This window comes from Podarcis melisellensis, assembly GCF_964234715.1.
Source record: "Podarcis melisellensis genome assembly, chromosome: 6".
Classification (NCBI taxonomy): Eukaryota; Metazoa; Chordata; class Lepidosauria; order Squamata; family Lacertidae; genus Podarcis; species Podarcis melisellensis.
Window position 1 is genome coordinate 95,983,702 of NC_138538.1, and position 23,673 is coordinate 96,007,374.

The 23,673-nt window shown below is 44.8% G+C and overlaps 1 protein-coding gene across 1 annotated transcript in view; it reads right to left on the reverse strand.

Annotated features, from left to right (window-relative positions):
• The window catches only part of TNN (tenascin N), a gene marked incomplete at its 5' end in the record, with an annotated part of 34,316 nt that extends 18,864 nt beyond the window's left edge, over nucleotides 1–15,452 (reverse strand). Inside the window, 6 exons of the mRNA XM_081915467.1 lie at nucleotides 905–1,168; nucleotides 5,472–5,561; nucleotides 7,475–7,663; nucleotides 8,658–8,921; nucleotides 13,861–14,232; nucleotides 15,050–15,452. Of these exons, the coding sequence (XP_081771593.1) occupies nucleotides 905–1,168; nucleotides 5,472–5,561; nucleotides 7,475–7,663; nucleotides 8,658–8,921; nucleotides 13,861–14,232; nucleotides 15,050–15,452 (1,582 nt within the window). The remainder of the gene's footprint in view (nucleotides 1–904; nucleotides 1,169–5,471; nucleotides 5,562–7,474; nucleotides 7,664–8,657; nucleotides 8,922–13,860; nucleotides 14,233–15,049) is intronic.
• Nucleotides 15,453–23,673: the final 8,221 nt, after the last annotated feature.

Consider the following 23,673-nt stretch of genomic DNA (forward strand, 5'->3'; position numbering starts at 1 on the left):
CCTCAGCCAATAAAGTGAGATGAGCGCCGCAACCCCAGAGTCGTCTGCGACTGGACCTAACGGTCAGGTGTCCCTTTACCTTTACTAATGCAAGTAAATTACTTAACAGAATGCTTGTCCATCAAGGAAAAGGCAGGAACACTCTCCTTCTAGCTCAGATCAGTTAGCACAGCTGAACTGGAAGCATTCACAGAGATCAGGTAGTATCGTATATGACCCTTTCTGGCCTAGGGTAGTCAAGAAATTCCTCACTGGTCTGGCAGTAGTTCCTTCTGTTGGCCTGAGCTTGGCAATGAATCTCCATTTGGCACACTTCTAGACCTAAGTTCAGAAGCTTGTCTTCACAATGTGAAAAACTCTCAACTTCTTCCATCAATGACTTACAATGTAAGTGCTCATTCTCCCCGATGAACTGATCCTAAAATTTTATAACATTTAACAAGGGCTACATAGGGGACGCAGGTGGCGCTGTGGGTTAAAGCCTCAGCGCCTAGGACTTGCCGATCGAAAGGTCGGCGGTTCGAATCCCTGCGGCGGGGTGCGCTCCCGCTGCTCGGTCCCAGCGCCTGCCAACCTAGCAGTTCGAAAGCACCTCCGGGTGCAAGTAGATAAATAGGGACCGCTTACCAGCGGGAAGGTAAACGGCGTTTCCGTGTGTAGCTCTGGCTCGCCAGAGCAGCGATGTCACACTGGCCATGTGACCCGGAAGTGTCTCCGGACAGCGCTGGCCCCTGGCCTCTTGAGTGAGATGGGCGCACAACCCCAGAGTCTTTCAAGACTGGCCCGTACGGGCAGGGGTACCTTTACCTTTACCTTACCTTACATACTGTATGAAAATAAGAAACAAAATACAGGCAGAAAGGAACACAGCACAAAACTTCATAATATCACATCTCTGGGTTACCTGTTTCAGCTGTTATGCTTGCTTTCCTACTCTGTTGGGTTCCCTTCACAGCCCAGATATAGATGGTATACTCCATGCCTGGATGTAAACCCATCAGGGTAGTGGTTTCCTTGTCCTTCCCCACAAAGATCTCTTTGGTGTCACCATCAGCTGAGGTGTAGCTCACCACATATCTATCTATTGGAGCCTGGGCCCCATTCCAAGAAATGGTAGCTGTGTCTTCTGTTACTTGGTTGGTTACCAGATCAGTTGGGCCATCAATATCTGTGAAAGGAATAAGGACTTTTAGTCACGGCAGTGATCCTGAGAAGATTTCTATAAATCTCCAGGAGCCATTTCTTCGAGGCAAACCAACTCAAAGCATTTTGATGCACAAGGGCATAAAGTCCAGGTGGCACTCCCTGCTCTCCCCGGTTAACACGGAACACAGTCTGGCCATATGAAATCAATGGTAGTCGTGTCAAAGCACCTCCTGGAGCTTGATGAGGGGACCTTTCCAGTGATCAGTTCTGTCTGTCTCCAACTCAGTCAATCCACCAGTCAATCATTTAATAGGGAAGCTTTTAATGTTTGATGGATTACTGTATTTTAATGTTTTGTTGGAAGCTGCCCAGAGTGGCTGGGGAAGCCCAGCCAGATGGGCGGGGTATAAATAAATTATTATTATTATTATTATTAGTCATCAAAAATTTACCACCAAAGGTTGCTCCTTCACCTTATTTCATAGCAGAAGCATCTTCTGCATTTGATTTCAAACACTTATCAGCACCTGTCTATATTATGAACCCTTTCAGAGCTCGACAGTAGCCCCCTTCAGGCGTTCTACTTGCATGCAAAAGCAACATGTGAGCAAGGAGACAAGTGTAGGAAGCTCCTCCACCAGTCTGCTGGTGTCATGACTGTCACACTCCACAGGTTGGAGAGCAAAGTTCTGAAGTGGGGACCTCCCATACTGGGGAGATTCTCTGGGTGGTTTGGTGTAAGGGAAGGTCAAGGGTCTAAATTGGGCAGGGAGCCGCCATAAATACAGGAGGCTCCCTTCCATGCTGGAGAGGCCGAAGAGGACAGCAAGCGGGCGTGTTTGAAGGTTACTGCACTCATTCCTGATCTCATATTGCTTTTACATGCAGGCAGAATTCCCAAACAGGGCTATATGACTCACAGAGACCTTACACCATGGTCAACCATCCAAGCAACCTTTAAGAATGAAATACTTCACACTTTTTCATACTTTTAAAAATAAAGATGTTAAACCAAAGAGTTGCACAGTGGTGCTAGAGTAAGACTTCCCACGTTCCCATCCGTGATGATCCTGAGTTTGAATGATAAGATTAGAGCCATTTTATAATGCTCCTATTCCAGGAGGCAGCAAAATGACTGGCTGCACATTCGCACTGCTGCTTGCTGTTCTCTCGCTGCATTTCCTGAGCTGGGTTTCTAATCCGTGCTCACATGACTTTATCAAAATGTGTGCGTGTATCTTTTACTTTGTTCTAAAATACTGCTGTTTGAGTTGTCATTTCTCAAACCAACTTCATAAGCCATTCCTGATTCGTCTCTAGCCAAGGTGTGAACACCTTTGCATAGGGTAAAGACATCTCAGTCCCCTCAACGCACCCTGGTTTAACAGAGATGGATCTGACACTAATGAAGCCGTGCTGATGTGAACAGCTAGGTGGGAAAAGAGCAGGTGGGGAAACACATTGGTGGGGGGCAACTTCACTGCTGTTTAAGCAGTCACTCTGGGTTCATCCGCCTCTACCTTTTCTCCACTCTTTCCAGGCATGGTTTGAGATTTAAAGCTATGAGCTTTCCCCACGAAAACCTACTCTAAATTCAAACCTTTAAAACTCCAAATTGATGTTTGCTCCAATTAAGCGCCAAAGAGTGGGTTAATGCAGGGCCTTGTTGCCCAAACAGCATGGGAGCCTTTTTTCTGTGACTGGCTCCTATGTGGCTGGGAGAAAATGATCTAATCACATGGGCAGGGAATGATGGGACGAAATCTTTCCCCAAAATGGGCACCCAAAATCCTCCCAGCAGGCTGCCAATTCTCTTGTTATGATCTGTGCAAACTGTGCCTGTCCACGTGGTTGCATTGTGCACATGGCTAATTCTAGTTGCACCTGTGCAATTCTTGCAAAGCAACTTCTAGAACTTTAATTGTGTGTGGCAGCTTTTTCCTGACACCAGTCATTGCTATATAGGGTGCTTAGCTTCGGTGTAGCAGAACAGTTTGTAACAGAAAATGTGCACTCTTTCTTGAGCTTGAAGAGCAGCCCACATGGATCCAAACAGCTCTTGCTTTTACAACCAAACCCCTGGACAGTTTGTATTTTTGGCAATATAGACCAAACAGTTGGCTTGATATATTTTGCCTTTCAGATTCCCTTCCCAGTTTCTAGGAACTATTTTGCTGTAGCTACAAAGGAAGAAATGGTGCTTCTCATGTCCAGCCCAGAGCACAACATGTTCAAATCAAAACTGTTAAAATGGACACATCATCTGCAAAATCAGGACATTCCACAGCAATGATTTACTGCCCAAGAGGAAGCAGAGTTTCAGTGCTCTAGTCTGACTTCCTCCCACTGGCAAGAAAATTCTGAAGACAGCAGGAGTAAACAAAAACACTGATCCAAAGTCAAACCCAAGGCTGCCAACTATAGGCATCTGGTGCAGGCAACATCTGGCGCTGCCGGGTCTGCCCTCCTTAGAGAAAAAACAGTGGTCTGGTAATTCCATTGATGAATCCTTACATTTCCAGTAGCAGAGGGAGGGCTGTTAATTCATGGCCTCTTCATTCCAGCATAATATGGGATGGAAGCATATCACATACTTACAAAATAAGGGAAAAGCCCTTACCTACGCTCTATTACGCTTCTTCTTTACTGAGGGGGCTATGCATGTTCCATCCGCCTTAAAAGTTTATAGTGCAAAAGTGGTTGCAACTATGGCCTATGCGGTCCCTTTATGGGGCACTTTTGTAAACCTCATGCCTCTGGTGACATTGCAAAATCTTTTTCTCAGACGCCTTTTGAAACTACCCTCCTGTGTAAGCAACTCTGCTATTCGCTTAGAACTTAAGACCCCCTCCTTAGAGATTCTGATGTGGAGACATGCCTTTAATTATTGGCTGTCCCTTTGGCATAAATTGCCTAATTACCATCTTATTCAGTGCCTTTGGAGAGATGAATTTACCAGCCCATGGGCAACAAAAATCCATTCCAAACTGTTGTCTTATGGAATCTCTCCTTCCGATACACTAAATTTAGATCTAATTACGGCTAAAAAGGTCATCAAACAAAGATTGGAGGAGGTTGATTTGCAACAAAATCTTACTACAGGTGGAGGTACATGTTCCCCGATAAATCAGGGCATTACATCTATGTCCCAGATACCTCGATATCTGTCTACCTTATCGGTTGCGTCGCATAGATTTGCATTTGTTAGAGCCAGATTTAATGTGTTCCCCTCAAATGTGCTGAGCAATAGATTTTCTAACGGTAAAATCTCTGTTTTATGCGCATGTGACAACCAATCAATAGAATCCCTTTATCATATCTTGTTTAATTGTCCTTTATATATTGTTCCCCGATCAAGGATTCTGAGTTCAATCATTTTGGAAACTGTTGCTAAACCACCTGAATTACATCTAGCCTATCTACTCCAGGACATTGACTCTTATAGAACATTACAGGTTGCCAGATTCCTGATTTCAGTTCTTTCATATAAAAGACTTCATGGAATGCTGCATGACTATTAAAAATCTAGTAAACTCTATGCACCATCTTTATATTCAAGGCCACAATACGGTTCATCTAGAGATTGTATGTAATGTGAAGGAGATTATGCGTTGAAATATTTTAGTTGATATTTTAGAATGTAAAATGCTATTTTATTGATTGATTGGTTTTACCTTGTGGGCTTATAGCCGAATAAAGTATTATCTATCTATCTATCTATCATGGCCTCTTCACAAATCAGAGCAAACATCAATCTGGAGAATTGCTGTTTGCTCCAATTGAGAGCTTAAGAGTGGTTTTCCCTGGGGGGGGGGGTGGCAGTGGGACAAGGAGAAGTGTGGATGAGCCCATGCTGAGATGTTGCAAACCCTTCTGAACCCAAGCTCTGGGCAAACGACTAAACTCTGTCTACAATTAACACAGAGAGGAGAACTGGGATTGCAGCGGCAGGCACCACCCTCAGCCACCATACATTGGTCTATTGTCTTGAACACAGAACCTCTGTGTGTACCAGCTGCATGGTGCACACAGACACTGTCCTTGGCAATGGAAGAGACTGTGCACAGAAGCTTTGTGCAGAATAGCCAAACAACATGGAGGGGCTTGAAGTGGTGCCAGGGGGTGAGATCCCACTCTCCCTGCCCATTCATGTCCTGATTGTACACAGATTTTAGTTAACTGTGAAGAGAGACACCTGGAGAGAGTAATTGGGACACTTTGGAAGGCTCAAAGGATCACACTGTATGAGCAATTGCTACGGCAATTGTGACAACCAGTAGCAGCTGTGCTTGTGGAATGATGTCACCAAAGCCCTAGATTTATACCTGTCCAGCCGTTCACAGAGGACGGCTTCCCTTCCATCTCATCCTTCATAGATATGACGGTGATGACATACTGGGTTCCTGGCTTCAGGCCTATAAAGAGAAGAGAAAGAGGTAAATTCTTCTGAGACACAGCTGTATCTTTGATTTCTCTCCGTATTCCCTACTAGATGTGTTTCAAAGCCCTTCCTTTGTTGCATGCAGGATTTGTCTAGCCTGATCTGAGGGGAAGGGGAAGCTGCATCTCTCCTCTTCACAGTTCTAAGTGAGACAGTGAAACCCATCCCAGAGGAAGGAGGCTTTGATCTGCATGTGGGAAGATCAGCCCTGAGACTCAGTTGCAGGGCTTCCCCTCTGAAATCCCCTAATGGTTGTTCTTTGCAACACTTGTGTCACCAGCTGGAGGGGAAACACATTTGTTTCAAAAGGCATTTATTTGCTGGAGGCCTGCAGCTCTGTGTTGTCCTGTTTTCAGTTGGTTTTATCCATCTAAGTGCTTACTATTCAGACAGATCCATTGAAATTAGTGGACCTAAATAAGTCATGCCCATTAATTTCAGTGGGTCTACTCCGATCATGGCTAACGCTGGATACAGATGACACTGGGCTGGGTTTTTATTTTTAAAATGTTGCATAACACTTTTGTAGCTCATAAATGAAATGCTCTGTCCCACGAGACTAGGGCCCTAAAGAACTTGATTTCCTTCCGCAGGGCCTGTAAGACAGAGCTATTCCACCTGGCCTTCAATTTGAACTAGCCTGATCCTCTATTCCCTTTTCCCTTTCCTTTTTTTAATGAAGAAACCCTTCTGGAACCCCACATTTAAACTCTTCCCTGGTCTCCTTGCTGGCCTTGTAGGACCAACTTGGCCAGTTAGCCCTGGTGATCATTTGACTGGGGGGTTTTTTCCTTAAAATGACCCCTGAATTTCTGAATTTTATTGACGTTGATGATGCATTTATGTTGTATTTTATGCTGTTTTTAAGTCGTATTTTAATCAATGTTTTATATTTGCTGTTAGCTGCCCTGAGCCCGGTTTTTAAACCAGGAAGGGCGGGGTATAAATAAAAAATTATTATTATTATTATTATTATTATTATTATTATTATTATTAAATGCACATAAATCAGAACTGTGTAAAAACTGCTTAGAGACCATGTTCAATACAGATGCCTAGACCTATATAAGCATATTTTTATTTTATTTTATGCCAGGGGCAGGTAATCTATGGCTCTTCATGTGTTGCTGAGAAGAAGAAGAAGAAGAAGAAGAAGAAGAAGAAGAAGAAGAAGAAGAAGAAGAAGAAGAAGAAGAAGAAGAAGAAGAATAGTAGTTTGGATTTGATATCCCGCTTTATCACTACCCTAACATTTTCCTTTCCCTTCCTCCCCCACAACAAACACTCTGTGAGGTGAGTGAGGCTGAGAGACTTCAGAGAAGTGTGACTAGCCTGCATGTGGAGGAGCGGGGACGCGAACCCGGTTCACCAGATTACGAGTTCACCGCTCTTAACCACTACATGTGGAGCTGCATGTGGAGGAGCGGGGATGCGAACCCGGTTCACCAGATTACAAGTTCACCGCTCTTAACCACTACGCCATGCTGACTCTGAGCTACAGCTTCCATCACCCCTGACCTCTGGCCAGGCTGGCTGGATCTGGTGAGAGTTGAAGTCCAACAACATCTAGAGACCCCCTATTCCCCTTATAGAGCTGCATTTCTCAGAGTGGTTTAACACTGAATCCGTCTTCCCAAGGAACTCTGGGAAATGTAGCTCTCTGAGGGGAATAGGGGTCTCTCTTAACAAAATTACAATTCCCGTGATTCTTGCAGGGAAGCTGTGACTGGTTGGTGGTATGGTAGTGCTTTCAAAGTATAGTGCAGATGGGGCCTAAATAAACAACCAAATGTCAGTTCTCTTTCCAGTTAACAGTGAGAAAAATCAACAGATCTTCTTCATTGACCTCATTCCTGATCGTAAGAAACTTACCACATTACCACTTACCAGTGATAACATATCTGCTCTTGGCATCACTGCTTTTAGGGACCAGCACCTCCTTCTCCTCCCCTGGCCGGAGCAAAGAGCTGATCCTCAGCTTGTAATAATCCACCTCTGTTGAAGGATTCTCCCACTCCACTTCCAGGGAATTATCTGTCTCTTCTGTCACCCATATAGCACCAATGGCAGAGACCTCTAGAAAAGAGAGAATAATCGAAAGCAAAGCTGAAACAGCACATTATTACAATCAATCCCCTTGCTCTCTAAGGAATACAGTAATTATAACAGAACTTTGGTTGTAATGCACTTGCTTAGATGAAAGGCAGATAGGGAAAGGGAGAGGGAATTTGGGCCAGCAGTTTCCCCATTAACTCCTAAGAACACAAGAGCCCTGCTGGATCCAGCTGGATGCCTTTGGGAAGTCCGCAAACAGGACTTGAGTGCTGCAGAACTTTTCCACACTTGGGCTTCCCCTCAGCTGGCATTCAGAGAGATGCATGGCCTTCAACAGTGAGGTGAAACTGTAGCTGCCGTCTGCCAGCCTTATCCACCATGAATTTCCCTAAACTCTATTTAAAGCCATCTATGGTATTTGCTGCTATGTCTTGTGGTAGCAGATTCCATAATTTAACCATTATGCACTGTGTGAATATGTACTTTCTCTGGACTGTCGTGAATCTTCCAGCATTCATATGCATCAGATGCTCCTGGGTTCTTGTATTGTGAAAGAGGAAGAAAAACTTCTCACTATCAACTTTCACTGTGTTGTGCATGGTTTTATGCACTTCCGTCATAGTACCAGGTCAGACATTATACCAAAACTATGGTTTGAGTTTAAGCATGCATAACAAGCAAGCCACTGTTTGTTGCTATGGTCTGCTTTACGTTTTTGTTGGGAGTGGCACTCCAACTCAGGTGCAATGCTTTTCCAATTTAGACATCGTACCAAATAGTAATGAGCACAAATCATGGTTGTTAAACTGACTTCAAACCATAGTTTTCAGCTGTAGTTTGTCAGCTAATCGACAATCATAATGTGTAAATTTCAACACCGCATCAAAACCATAGCAATCTTTAAGCAAGGTTGGAGTCATGCCTGAATTGAATCGCTTTTTCAAAGTTTTCCCTTTGCAATCTGCTGGTGTGAACCAAGCACCACATAATTTAGGACTGCTTTTAGTGTTCTTACCTGTGCTGGCTTGCAGGAGTTCTGGGTCGCTGGCAATCCCCTTCTTTACATTGCGGAGAGTAATAATATACTTTGTACCAGGAAGAAGACCCAGAATCTCATAGGTGATTTGATCTTTGGACACTCGCACTTGCTTGACAGAGGCTTCATACCCAACAGGAAAGTAGCTGATGAGATAACCATCCATATCCACCACCTTATCCCAGCCAATGGCCAGGGAATCTTCTGTGGTCTTGAGGACTCGTGCATTCTGGGGAGCAAGCACTGGAGGGGGAGAAGAGGGCATCATCATTCAAAGGGATGAAATAGTGAGTTCAACAAGAGTATATTCCCCAGTGCTGTAGACCAGTGTTTTTCAACCACTGTTCCGCGGCACACTAGTGTGCCGCGAGATGTTTCCTGGTGTGCCGTGGGAAATATTGAAAAATTCGAAAGATTTTTTTTTTTAAAAAAAAAAGTCACATTTTCGCCCACTAGGCGGGCGCCGGACTATGTCCACCCTATTTTCCATCCGTCCTGGGTGGGGATCAGATTGGATGGGATCGGATGAGAGCGGACAGGCGGTCCGCTCTCATCCGATTCCCCATAGAGAGCAGCGGGGCTCTGAGATCTCCCTCTCCGCACACAGTGCGGAGATGGAGCTGTCATCCGCCGGCTCAGCGGGGATCAGCGGATCGACCCCCGCTGAGCAGAGAACGGTCCGCAACATTTTTGTTTGCCATTAAAGAAAAAAATATTAAACATTTTCTAATGGTGGTGTGCCTCGTGATTTTTTTCATGAAACAAGTGTGCCTTTGCCCAAAAAAGGTTGAAAAACACTGCTGTAGACTGTCACTGTATTACATTCATTAATAGGAACAGTGTGCCAAGTTGGCTTTGTGAGTCAGAAGGTGAAATGAGGGTTCGCAGTCTAGTAAAATCTAGCAACTCTTAAGCTGCACTATCAGTTTTTCCACATCCTCATGCAAAAATAGATAAACTGTGGGAGACCAATCATTGGATCTGGCAGTGTTTTCATTTTCTATTAGCAAATTACGGAGGTTATATAGATTTTTCAAAATGCAGACACACACAAAGAAGAAAATGCAAGGTAAGCCAGAAGCCAGTGATGTGTGTGTGATCACTACATCCCTGTGGTTTAGCTCATGGTGCTGTAGGCTGGAGCGTTGACAACAAAACCTTAACTTTACATGCTTTTGCATTGCCAGCCCACTTGGTTAAATGTCTTGGCCACCAACTCCATAATTTTGTAAATGGCACCGTAATTTAAAGTCACAATAAAGCAGTAGTCAACGTCATTGCTTTGAAGCTTTTGCAGTATGAATGCAGAGCTGTGACCACAACTTAAGTTCTGCTGTTATGACTACAGCCGAAGACAATGCCAGTATTTGAATTCTGAGCTAACAGCAAAAAAATCAGTCTCGAAACATCTCTTGGTGGTTGATACTGAAGCAATTACCAACAAATCACACATACAATATGTGTATATTGTAAACACATTACTGTTCCTGGCTTTCTGCCGTTCTCTCATCTCATCAAGCCAAGCCTGGCATTGTAAGAACAGGTAGATGATCAAGATGCTACTTTTAACAGTTTTACAGTCTGGCTACAGCTCCTAGTTATAAAAATAGTGCCTAAAATGTAGTATATTTTCCTTATTCCTGGTGATAAATTAATGGTTATTCTGTGGTATGGAGAATTTCAAATGTTATCTAAATTGGCAATAATTTAACACATTTGGGGCAAAAATCAATTGCTTAGGTAATGATCATGACATCAAGTAGAATGATAAATAATTTTAATTTGCATTCATGAGTGAGATTTTCCCTTGAAACAAATTGGGTTTCTTATTTCCCCTTTTCATTACTGCCAGTTAAATGTTAGCATTGCCTAAACTTACAAATTCCTCCGTCACTGTTTGCAGTTATAGTGTTCATGCAAAGAGGAGACTCTGCCCATTCTTCAGTTCATGTGACAGGTAGGTTCAACAAGGCATCGTTCCCAACCTTTAAAGGAACGTGCAGAAGCTTTGAATGTAGTGAAGCAAGAAGTGGAGACAATGCAGAGAGAGTTGTTTTCATAGATGAACAGGATGGAGGAGGAAAGAAGAAAAATAGTTTGGGGCCAAACTTGGATTTGTGTCACTGAATCCTTTTGAAACGGTGGTGAGGAGGGTTTAAAAGGCAGCAGGCAGGGCACGGTAGCTGAACTACACTGCTTCTGCCCCCAAACTGCTTATTATAACCACTCTGAGGCAGATTGGAAACACATTTGAGTGAAAAAAATAACCAAAAACAGTTTGGAATGAACACACGAGTTCAGTTCCTCCCCCCTGCTGCTGCCCAGCCATGCAGCACTTTTAATCACCTTCCTCACATCTCTGCAATTGAGTCCCATGGCCATGATACCTAGTTGTGCTCTCGTGTCTCCTGTCTGAATCTCCCCCTTTTGCTGCCCAGCACAGAGCAGGTTGTTCTTGGTTGACCCAACTGGTGCAATACTGAGTTAAGGACAGGTAGGACAACACCAAAGGTTGGGCGGAGGGGCGGATGATCCAGAGAAAGGGGCCACTGATTTGCATGGTTCTTGTGTCACCTGTGAGGTGGGGGAGAGGCTGGGCAGTCCAAGGCGGGAGGAAAGGAGGCGGGGGAGCTGCAGGGGAGGGAAATAGGTGAAAGAGATGGCCCCAGAGAATCTCCTCTGTCCCTTCACTCAGTGTCTCCAAGGACAAGGAGGGAGCAGCAGAAGAAGCCATGCAGGAGAAGTACCTGGCTGCTTGAGTGTACCATGTCAGAAGTAGGGGTTTACATGGGCTGGAGGAGGCATGGCGCACAGTTTCTCCAACTGCTGGGACCAGAGCACAGGTCTGAAGAAGGAGGTGCTCAGCTAGTTACTTTAGCAGGAGCAGTGTGTGTGATTCTTTCACCTTGGGAGCTGATTATAACGGAGTGCTTTGCCAATAAAGAAATAAACTTCCAATTGTGTGTCTGCTTCCGGGGAGGGGGGATGGGTTTGCTCAGGACAGACTGCAACCTTAGGCTTGCTACTTACGCCACTTCTACCTGTTCAGCAATTAGTGCCGGTACCAACAACCTGGGCATCACCAACAACATATCAAATATAGCAGACCATCCAATGGGCTCTAAGCTGTGTCCAGTATGATTAAACCAGAAATGATCCAAGTCATAATTCCAATTATTTGGTCTCCACCTACTTCTCAGAACACCAAGGACCTATGGTACTTCAGTTATGTCCTATGTCCTCTGACATATCTGTGTCTAATGGTTGGAAACAAGCAACTCATCTCTCAGACCCCACATTAACAAGAGCCTTGGTTCTTGTATCAAAGACCAGTGGAGGCTCTTGTGCTAGAGCAATAGGGGCACATATCTGTCAAAGAGGTAAAAGGTAAAGGTAAAGGGACCCCTGACCATTAGGTCCAGTCATGGCCAACTCTGGGGTTGTGGCGCTCATCTCACTTTATTGACCAAGGAAGCCGCCGTACAGCTTCCGGGTCATTTGGCCAGCATGACTAAGCCGCTTCTGGCGAACCAGAGCAGCGCACGGAAACGCCGTTTACCTTCCCGTCAGAGTGGTACCTATTTATCTACTTGCACTTTGATGTGCTTTCGAACTGCTAGGTTGACAGGAGCAGGGACCGAGCAACGGGAGCTCACCCCGTCACGGGGATTCAAACCACCAACCTTCTGATCGGCAAGTCCTAGGCTCTGTGGTTTAACCCACAGCGCCACCCGCATCCCTCTGTCAAAGAAAATAGCAAGCAAATATATATATCCCCCCCCAACTCTCAAAGCTGCACACTCTTTCCTGCCCCCCATACATTTTATACAATACTTCCCTTTGAATTTAGAGGGGCTCCTGGAGGCATTTCTGTCAATCTCCTGTTGTCTGGCTAATCAGCTCTCTGCATCACTCAGCCCACCCCAATCCAAAAATATTGCTAAGGAAAAGAAATCCTTGTTGCTTTATTAATTTACTGCTCTTAACGTGGGGTCTTGATTTCTGTGTTTCTGGTTTATCTCTCTCTTTATTCCACACACACCAATCTTACAACAAATATTCCGCATATTAATATGGAATTAATGAACAGTAAGATGCATAACTGGTAAGCAGTCAGCCTAGAACATAATAGGATCTCTACAAAGTGTTGTGCCTAACCAAGCCTGTTCATAATATGTGCATTAAAGTTAATTTTTATTAACATAGAACAAATTAATCCAGCACCAAAACCCAATTCCACACTGTGCACAAAATGAATTTTTCATATGAACGTGCAACGTATGCTGTGAACATTTTCCATCGCTTATCCTGAATTGCCAAATCTGGGTTTTGCTTCATTTTGTAAGGAGTGGTGAGTGGGACCCAGGACAAAAACGTTGCTGCCCTGTGTAGAGCTTCAGTTCGGGATCCAAGTCTCTCCTTTCCATTTCCCCTCCAACAGTAAACCAGCATCCCACACCCACTGAACATGCCCAGTCATATGCCTGGTTTTGAGAAAAGGGTTCCCCTTACCTGGGGGGGGGTGTTTGCGGGGGATATTGTTTTATATATTTCATCAAACCTTCAGGTTCCCCCAAGCCTACTTCACAGGCATGGATGGCTATATCAAAACCAGCCCTTGGAGAATGCAATTCACTGTTCCTAATGGATTGTGATGATGCGCTTCCAATCATCTTCCTATCACGGCATCACAACGTAACAGAGCTTAGCAGATATGGGGTGGCTCAATTCTTAAAGGCTCCCACTAAATCGGGTAGGCAAGGCTTACCAGGCATGGACCGGATCACTCCCGTGGAGATACTCCGTGGGCTGGGCCAGCGCAGCGCGATGCCGGAAATCACATCTGTGCATGTCCACGGTGCCGAAAACCGCTTCCGCGTATGCTCAGACACCGAAAATCGTTCCTGTGCGGGAGCAATTTTCTGTGTCTGGGCATGTGCAGAAGCTTTTTCCGGAGCCACGGAAGAGAGGCATCATGCCGCACTGTGCCGGTTTAGCGCAGTGCATGGGGACTCGCCGAGTGGGCGGCTCGGTTCAGGGGCGGCTCATGAGCCAGTTAAATGGCATCTGTGGTCCGCTTCCAGCCCATGGGCCTTAGGCTGCCAACCCTTGCACTAAATTATATGATCTGCTACCTCTCCCTTCTTATGTGCCTCCATCCAAAAAAGCGTTTGTGTCTTACCTTTAGAGCAGTCAAGCCCAATGAAGCCGTCCTCACAGTAACACTCGCCAGTGTCACAATATCCATTCCCACTGCAGTCGTTGGGGCACCTCTTCTCACTGCAGTCCTCACCAATGAACTCCTTGTAGCAGTGACATACGCCATTCACACAGACCCCATTTCCACTGCAATTCTCAGGACACAGGAGCTGGCTGCAGTCCTCGCCGGCATAACGTGCATTGCAGATGCATCTGCCGCCAACACAGCGCCCGTTACCATTGCAGTTTCCTGGGCAGGTAGGGCGGGAGCAGTCCTGGCCTTCCCAGCCTTCGTCACAGTTGCAGGCACAAATCTCTTGGATGAAAACTCCGTGGCCGCTGCAGGATGAAACTTCTGCCCAACATGAGAGATAGAACCACAAGAAGCAATAAGGGAGACAAAGAGCCAAAACTAGAAAGACAACGAACATGAAAAGCATCCTAGTAAGAGCACAACCATGGAGTTACCAATTGCTATATGCTGGTGGCACTGTGGTCTAAACCACGGAGCCTAGGGCTTGCCGATCAGAAGGTTGGCAGTTCAAATCCCTGTGACGGGGTGAGCTCCCGTCACTCTGTCCCTGCTCCTGCCAACCTAGCAGTTCGAAAGCACATCAGAGTGCAAGTAGATAAATAGGTACCGCTCCGGCAGGAAGGTAAATGGTGTTTCCGTGCGTTACTCTGGTTCGCTGGCCACATGACCCAGAAGCTGTGTGCGGACAAACGCCGGTTCCCTCGGCCAGTAAAGCGAGGTGAGCGCTGCAACCCCAGAGTCGTCCGTGACTGGACTTAACAGTCAGGGGTTCCTTTACCTTTACCTTACTTGTGAGGATTTCTCCCTTTATATCAGGGCCTATATTGGGTATATTACCCTGAAATCCTGCGTATTTTGTACACTATGAGGGAAGTTAAAAGTGCATGGCAGATGCTATAGCATTAAAGCCCACTGTTCCAGTACAAAAACTGTGACGCAGTAAGCTGAATCCATCTGCCACACAAATGAGAGGCCACGCAGAATTCAATAGGTCTTCTGGCTTTACTGCTTCCCTGAGGCTGCAAAAACATGGAGTGGGGGGGAGATTGTCAACCACCCAAAAGACCACAAAACATAACTAGTGGGCTGCATTTGACTTAGCCAGTCACAAGTTGTGGTCATCACACATGGTTCTTACCTTGGGCTCTGCCACAGCACCTCTGAGGACTACAGATCCCCCTCAGATGTCGCACTTCCAACTCTATCTTCTCCAGCCTTTCCAACAAAGCTTTGAGCTGGCCTAGAAGTTCGCAGTCACCTTTGGGAGTCTGCAGCCGAATGTTGTGCCTGAATATAATATTTTGCTCCTCGCCCTCATGCATTTCACCAGTCGACAGCAGTGTGTGACTGTCATCTTGGAGGGGACGTGGGTCTGGGTCCACTTTGATCTGAGAGGACTTGGGCACGTCAATCTTGTATGAGTGACTGAAGGAGATCTGACTTTTGCCAGAGCAGTTTTCCGGTTGAGTCGGCAGCTGTGCCAGAGCTCCCTGGAGAGGGTCGTGCAGCAGAACTCCCAGAAGGAAATTCCAAAATATCATCTTGTTTCTGTTATTATTACGAAATGCGTAAGGCTAATTTGGAAAGAGCAAAAGAAGTGTTATTATGAAAGCAAATACTCCAGGACAGGTATTATCCAGACAGCCCTTTTCTGGAAATTCATAGTCTGACAGCTGATCTACACATGCAGTAAGGTCATGCAATGTAGCTTTTCCACGACAGTCCAGCCCTGCAGACAGTTGAACTCTCATTGGCACATAGGCTGAAGGCTATCCTAACTAAACCCCTTCCTTGACAAACTAGATTACTACATATGTGAAGCAATTTTTGGATTAGAGTTTCCTGCTTACCATCTGATGAGTTGCATTCAGCTGCTTCAGATGAACAATGTTCCAAAAGGACATTGTGGGCCAGTTACCAAGTGGCGATTAAATGCTACTTTAAATTTAGAGCTTTGTACAACTATCCATAATTTGATTTCGCTATAGTCATTATTCCAGTAAAGACTTTTGAACTTATTTCTAGTTAACCAGAGAACTACAAGGAATAAATTAATTTTAAAAGGTTCTCAGGTCAGGAGCCCAAAAGTACCTCCCAACCAAAGAGGCTGACCAGTGTATGTGTGTCTTATAGCACACTCCTATGAATCCTTATTTCCTGGTGCCTATGTTAAGAATTAGGGATGCGGGTGACGCTGTGGGTTAAACCACAGAGCCTAGGACTTGCCGATCAGAAGGTGGGCAGTTCGAATCCCTGTGACAGGGTGAGCTCCCATTGCTTGGTCCCTGCTCCTGCCAACCTAGTAGTTCAAAAGCACGTCAAAGTGCAAGTAGATAAATAGGTACCGCTCCAGCAGGAAGGTAAACAGCGTTTCTGTGCGCTGCTCCGGTTTGCCAGAAGCAGCTTAGTCATGCTGGCCACATGACCCGGAAGCTGTACGCCGGCTCCCTCGGCCAATAAAGCAAGATGAGCGCTGCAAACCCAGAGTCGGTCACGACTGGACCTAATGGTCCTTTACCTTTACCTTTATGTTAAGAATTATAGCTGCACTAGTCTGACTTTGCCTCCTTTAGATCACGAAACACACCCTGAATGTAATCTTAAGCAAAAACATAAGATGTGAGCTACTTTTAGGTTGGTTAATTCTGCCAAATCTTGGCATCAGAAAAATTATTTACACGTCAGAATGCTTAAAACGCCATTTTATTGTTTATATTACTGACTAGCAAAAAATATGTTTCTTGAGCACATAACTCAAGGTCATATTTTGTGTTCGTCTACTGGATCTTGTCAAACTCCAGTTAAATTGTGTGATATTTTCATAAACGTATCCTGATATCTGTCCTAATTCACTTCTGAAATGGTGGCCTCAATGTTGTCTGAAATGTATTTAAACTTTTATTTTGTCTTTTTGCGATTATGTTGAGTGTTATTTTATTTCCTATAAAATATGAATAAAACAATTTAAAACACAAACACAAGTAATGTATCGTGTAAGTTGAGGAAGGTGGAATAAAATTTGCAAGTAAACTCTGGTAGAAACAAGCAAAACCTGCGTGACAATATTGCTTCTACCTCTTATCAAAAGCATTCAAACCAGATATTATCTTTTGTTTGTGTACACACCATAACTTTAAAACAACCGCCCCAAAAAGAAGAATGAAAACTGTAGTTTTTAAGGGTGCTGGCAACTGTAGCTGTGTGAGAAGCAAACTACAGTTCCCAGGACTCTTGACACAGGGATGTGCTTTAAATGTGTGGTGTGCACACAGCCTTTGTGTAAAATTGCAGGTGATTCGAATTCTATATACAAGAATTCCAGCACAGTTTTGGTGGATTGTGACCTGCATCATTATCCAAAAAAAAAACCATCTTCATTTGGATGTGTTTTGCACAGAACATCAAGCACATCCTTCAACCAGGCACCTTTTACATTTAGCTAAATTAGGTAATTCATTTTATTTAATTGCTGTTTAAAATTTGTGACATGCTTTAAATTAGCTAATTATTTTAATTACTAATTAAATTTTGTGACATGCTTTACTCTTATGAGCTCTGAAATTAAACGTTATTGAGGCACAGAAGTGAACTGTGCCTAAATAAAAGAGACGCAATCAGACATTTGAGCAGACAGGTACCAAATGAAAAGTCAGTTTATGCACTGGGTCCATTTTACCTCTAAGTGGGCTGTCATTCATGTACTACAGTGGCCCTCCAGGCAGTGGCGTAGCATGGGGGGTGCAGGGGGGGCCAGCCGCACCGGGCGCAACATCTGGGGGTTAGGGTTAGGGAGCGCAAATCCACGGGTTAGGGGGCGCAAATTACTTGCCTTGCCCCGGGTGCTGACAGCCCACGCTACGCCACTGCCTCCAGGGTCTCAGGTAGTTTTATGGGGCCTACCAATGAGAGCAGATCAAGACGGGACAACGGCCTGGACAGAACAGTTGGTTAGGACATGGTGCCAAGGCTGCAGCTTCAATCCCCACATGGGAAGGTTGCATGTTCCTGCATTTCAGGGGGTTGGACTAGATGACCCTCAGGTCCCCTTCCAACTCTACAGTTCTATGATTCTATGAACACTAGACCTACCATGCAAGTCTTCCCAATCACATATAAAATGCAGACTAGGGGACCCACATTTAAGAGTATACGGGGTGCACAGATAAGGGCTTCTAAACCCTTCCCCACCCTGCTTACCTCCGCACATCCTTCTCCCCACCAGACAACCGTCAGTATCAAAGCCCAGCAGAGGGGAAAGTGATGTCTGTTTCCTGCGGTTGTGCCTTCACTACATGCAGGTGCACTTGTAAGAATGAATAACAAACCACCAGCTGCAGGAAATTCTCACTTTTCAGTTAAGAGTTGCTTAGAAAAATGAATGTAATATTAACTTGTTCTAATGCACTGCTACCACTGTGGAAGCAGGAACAGTCACACCTAGTCACATCTAGGAATAGATTTTTTTGAAGCAGACAAATCCAAAACGAATATGATAACTGCAAAACAAATAGCATTATGAAATGCTGGCAATATTCTAATGTCCACTTCTTTTCAAAGTTATAAGTCCTCTGACCTTTAAAGCATTCTATGACTTGGAACCCCTATAGCTAAAGGACTGCCTTTCGCCCATATGAACCTGTCATCTGTGGCCCTTCTGCGTGTCGCCACCGAGGGAGGTGGAGAGGCTGGCAACTCTTTTCTGTAGGCGTTTTCCACCTGTGAAATTCACCCCCCAGGGAGGACCACCTGGAGTCAGCCTTCCCACCCTTTCATCAATGACTTCCTTTTCCTGGGTGTCTGAGCAGCACCAATGACTGAACGTTTTTACTCTGTTTATGTTTTTAATATGTTTGTGTATCTTTATTACTGCATTTTATTCTTGTTGACAATCATTCTGGCACTTCTTATTATGGAAGCAAGTCATTGATTCAATATGAAAATTGTAACCGAACAGGAGTTCCAGTGTTGAACAGTAGGATTAAATATCTCCCTCCCTCCCTCCCCCCCCCCATTTTAACATACTATTCTGCTGAAACAGCCATTCTCCAAAGCCTGCGGTTAGTCTGGCCACCTGTCATGCAAGGGACATCTCTGCTATTTCATTTTCCAAACTTTCCCCCCTCTTACCAAAATGCCACAGAAATTAGCTATCTCTGCAAGTGCTCCAGTCCCTGGCATTCCCAGGCAAATCATCAAATGAAGATTGCGTCAAAGCTTTCGACTAAAGTAGCATTTAAGTTCCCCCAAACTGTCACCATAAACCTCAGGAAGGATTGTCCAAAATGTTGTTTTGCAGTATTTGTGTTAAAAGTCTGCCAGACCAAAAAGAGGCATTAAAAAAAGACACAACACATTTCTGCAGCTCTCTCCTGGGTGCCGTTCTCAGCCATAAAGGTGACTCTGCTTGTAATTAAAGTCTATCCAGGGGCCACAAATTGATTCCAGGTTGGCCGAGTTGGCCAGTCCCTCAGAGTAAAGCCCCAGGACGCAGCTCTTTTAAACAGCATAATAAGAAGTTTTGGTTATTCCTGGAGGCAGAGCATCCAGTAATTTCCTATTTTTAAGAGGCACTGGAAGAAGGATGGCCCATTGCATAACGATCTCAATGAATCACTGGCTATAGCTTGAGGAACAGGGGTGAAAGTAAAAGCAAAGGAAAATATTGCACTGAATTATAGCAGGAAAGAATTCCCTAACAAGAAGATCTATTAAGGTTCTTCCAGACCCCGCAATAAGTTAGCAGCTCAGCAGTGGTGTATTACTAGCCAACACAAATAGTATTACTTTTGATATTACTGTGTGTTGGCCCTCATCCAGCCCATCACGGAGTCCAGGCATCAGGCCAGGGCTTGACCACCCGCTCCTGATTCCGATGTTACAGAGGAAAAGAACTGTAATGTGCATTAATGCAATGCACTGTGTAAACTATGTTAGAAACTTACATCTGAAAGACAGTAAGGTAAAGGGACCCTTGGCCATTAGGTCCAGGCACGGACGACTCTGTGGTTGCGGCGCTCATCTTGCTCTATAGGCCGAGGGAGCGTTTACCTTCCCGCCGGAGTGGTACCTATTTATCTACTTTCACTTGACGTGCTTTCAAACTGCTAGGTGGGCAAGAGCTGGGACAAAGCAACAGGAGCTCACCCCATTGCAAGGACTCAAACCACCAACTTTCTGATTGGTAAGCCCTAAGCTCTGTGGTTTAGACCACAGCGCCACCCGTGTATACATACAATTCTGGTAAGTAAAGGTAAAGGGACCCCTGACCATTAGGTCCAGTCGCAGACAACCCTGGGGTTGCAGCGCTCATCTCACTTTATTGGCCGAGGGAGCTGGCGTACAGCTTCTGGGTCATGTGGCCAGCATGGCTAAGCCGCTTCTGGTGAACCAGAGCAGCGCACAGAAACGCCGTTTACATAGCTGTCAACTTACAGATTTGAAAATACTGGACCAGCAGCCAAAATAAGGGATTTTGCTTAGCTTATGAGTTCCATCGGCCTTTCCCCGCCTGAGAGGGAGGGAGAGAGACTCTTGCCCATGCTGCCTGCAAGCCCGGCATGAGGTGATTGTGGTGCGGTGGTGGCCTGGATGGAGTGTCCTGCAGGAGGGCATGACTGGCTGAATGAAGCACTGAAGAGAAACACTCCATACAACATTTTGTTACAGCGGCCACTTGTCTCCCAGCCAGAAAATATGTATGTTTCCTCTTCCTGTTTTGGGATTTTGAAGGGAACAAGAAAACAAGCAGATTTGAAGACAGGAGAAAAAGGAAACCCCTGTTGTCTAACCTGCCAGAAGCATCTCCCCGATTATTATTTTATGGGGGGGCAATTAAAGAAAGCAAGGAATCACCACTGACCACCAGGAATCCTGCATTCCAAGGCAGGCTCTCTGCCTGACCCCTTGCTTCCATGCACTAAAGGGGCTTTTTGATATCTATTTCTCAACCAGCAGCCCCCTGCAACATAAGGCAGCCCATTTTCTTAAGACGAGAAGAGTTTAAAAAGCAGTCTGCAATAATGACTATGTACGTTCTTTAAGAAAAACCATTTAATGCCTCTACCACCCACCCCCCCAAAAAAACCTCTCAGTGGCTGCACACAAGCCTTTCAATGGGGGGGGGGTCCCAAACATTTCTTTTATTGACTGTAAGGGATGAAAAAGCCTTTATTTTTCTCTGCCGTGGTCCTCAGCTGTTCTTTTCCAGCACTGTTTCCTGTGTAAAGTTTATCCAACCAAGTATAAGTACTCATGTGGGCTGAGGGTGTGTGTGCTTAAATCAGACATTGATCTTTCAGAACACAAATCTCCTTTATAAACTTTACTTTGAATGTGTTAAACTCCCTTTTCATCAACTCAGTATTACTCTCTTTGTGTGCAATTTTGCATTTTTGCCCATGTGAGCTCTTGGAGATATTATTTATCAGAGGTTATTTCAAAATATGCGTCTTAAAGTACACATCCATCATTTAGTGAATATTGTCAGCCACATGTGAGCACTGATGAGCACCAGATCAACTTCATGAATGTCCATTATATCTAACCTTTTCACTTCTGGGGCTGACTCTCTTCAATGACCATCAAGATGCTCCAGTTTATCTCCAGAGTTTTAAACATTTACAGCATTAAGGTAGAATTGTGAATACCAAATTCAACAAAATTAAGAGTTCAGTGTAGCATATTGTTGTGAGATTGGAGTTCTGGGCAGAAAGAGGCTAAGGGGTCCAGAATGATTGCAAATGTTCTTTGTCAGTCCATGGCGAAGTAGCCAGCCACATCTTTTGCTAGGGAAACTATAGGTGATATGTTTCCTTGGGAACCAAATTTTAAGTTTTCTGTATCCAGTTCTGGGCACCAGAATTTAAGAAAGATATTCACAAACTGGAATGCGTACAGAGGTGGATAGAATCATAGAATCATAGAATCATAGAGTTGGAAGAGACCACAAGGGCCATCAAGTCCAACCCCCTGCCAAGCAGGAAACACCATCAGAGCACTCCTGACATATGGTTGTCAAGCCTCTGCTTAAAGACCTCCAAAGAAGGAGACTCCACCACACTCCTTGGCAGCAAATTCCACTGTTGAACAGCTCTTACTGTCAGGAAGTTCTTCCTAATGTTTAGGTGGAATCTTCTTTCTTGTAGTTTGGAACCATTGCTCCGTGTCCGCTTCTCTGGAGCAGCAGAAAACAACCTTCCTCCCTCCTCTATGTGACATCCTTTTATATATTTGAACATGGCTATCATATCACCCCTTAACCTCCTCTTCTCTAGGCTAAACATGCCCAGCTCCCTTAGCCGTTCCTCATAAGGCATCGTTTCCAGGCCTTTGACCATTTTGGTTGCCCTCCTCTGGACACGTTCCAGTTTGTCAGTGTCCAGTGAGGATGACGAAGATGATCAAGGGTCTGGAAACCAAGCTTTATGAGGAACAGTTGAAGAAGCTGAATATGCTTAGCCTGGTAAAGAGGAGATATGATAGCCATCTTCAAACATCTTAAGGGCTGTCACGTGGAAGTTGGAGCAAGCTTGTTTCTCCTGCTGCAGAAGGTAGGACCTGAACCAATGGCTTCAAGCTACAAGACTAAATCTCAGGGAGAGCTTTCTGATGATAAGAGTTGTTTGACAGTGGAACAGACTCTCTTAGAAAGTGGTGGACCTTCCTTGGTGGTTTTTAAGCTGATGTTGGATGAGCATCTGTCATGGATGCTTCAGTTGAGATTCCTGCATTGCAGGGCATTGAACTAGATTGACCCTAAGGGTCCCTTCCAACTTTGCAATTCTATGATTCTAAGAATGCAGAAAAAGCAGCTCCCCATTGGCTAAAATGGATGTAATCTAGGTGTCTAGACACAAGAAAAAGAATGTGCAGAGAATGAGAGAGACAGAGAAAGAAATTAGTTTGAGCTCTAAATCATTATAGAGTGCTAGCTGTCTCTCTGGAGACAATGTAGGAACAGTGGTCTTTGGTTGATGGAGTATTTAGCTACACTTGTACCTATGCTCAACACGTGTATTCATGAACAAGCTCAAATACTACAAAACACGGTAAGTGGCATGGACCGCCTTCTACAGGAAACCAACACTGGGTGAGTTCTGTCTCCCTGGAACTTGTCAGTGGAGAAAGCATATAGGTAGACTGATAAATGTAGACACACACTTGCAAATCACTGTGATTTGAAGAATAATTCCCTTAATTTAGATGATAAATGTATAATTTACTAATACCATTAAAGAGAGAAAGAAGGTTTGACTTGAGATATTTAAAAATCAGCCTATTTTAACAGATGTTGTCTCAGAATCTGCTAGGCTACTTTGGAAAACATTGCTATTGAATACGAGAGAGACAGGATTTAAAGGAGCAAACTTGCAGGGGGGGGGGGGTTGAACCAGAAACAAGCTGGTTCACTCCAAATCCTAAACCCCACTATTCAGTGAGTAGCAGTCCCACCCTAAGCCTCTCCACTCAGAAATAAGCCCTATTAAATTCAGTTGGGCTTAGGCCCCATGTAAGTAAGGCTAGGCTTGCAGACTGAGCCTCAGAGAAATTTCTTCTGAGTAGAGGGACGTGGGTGGCGCTGTGGTCTAAGCCACTGAGCCTAGGGCTTGCCGATCAAAAGGTTGGCGGTTCAAATCCCCACGATCGGGTGAGCTCCCGTTGCTCGGTCCCTGCTCCTGCCAACCTAGCAGTTTGAAAGCACCCCAAAAAGTGTAAGTAGATTAATAGCTACCACTCCAGCGGGAAGGTAAACGGCATTTCCGT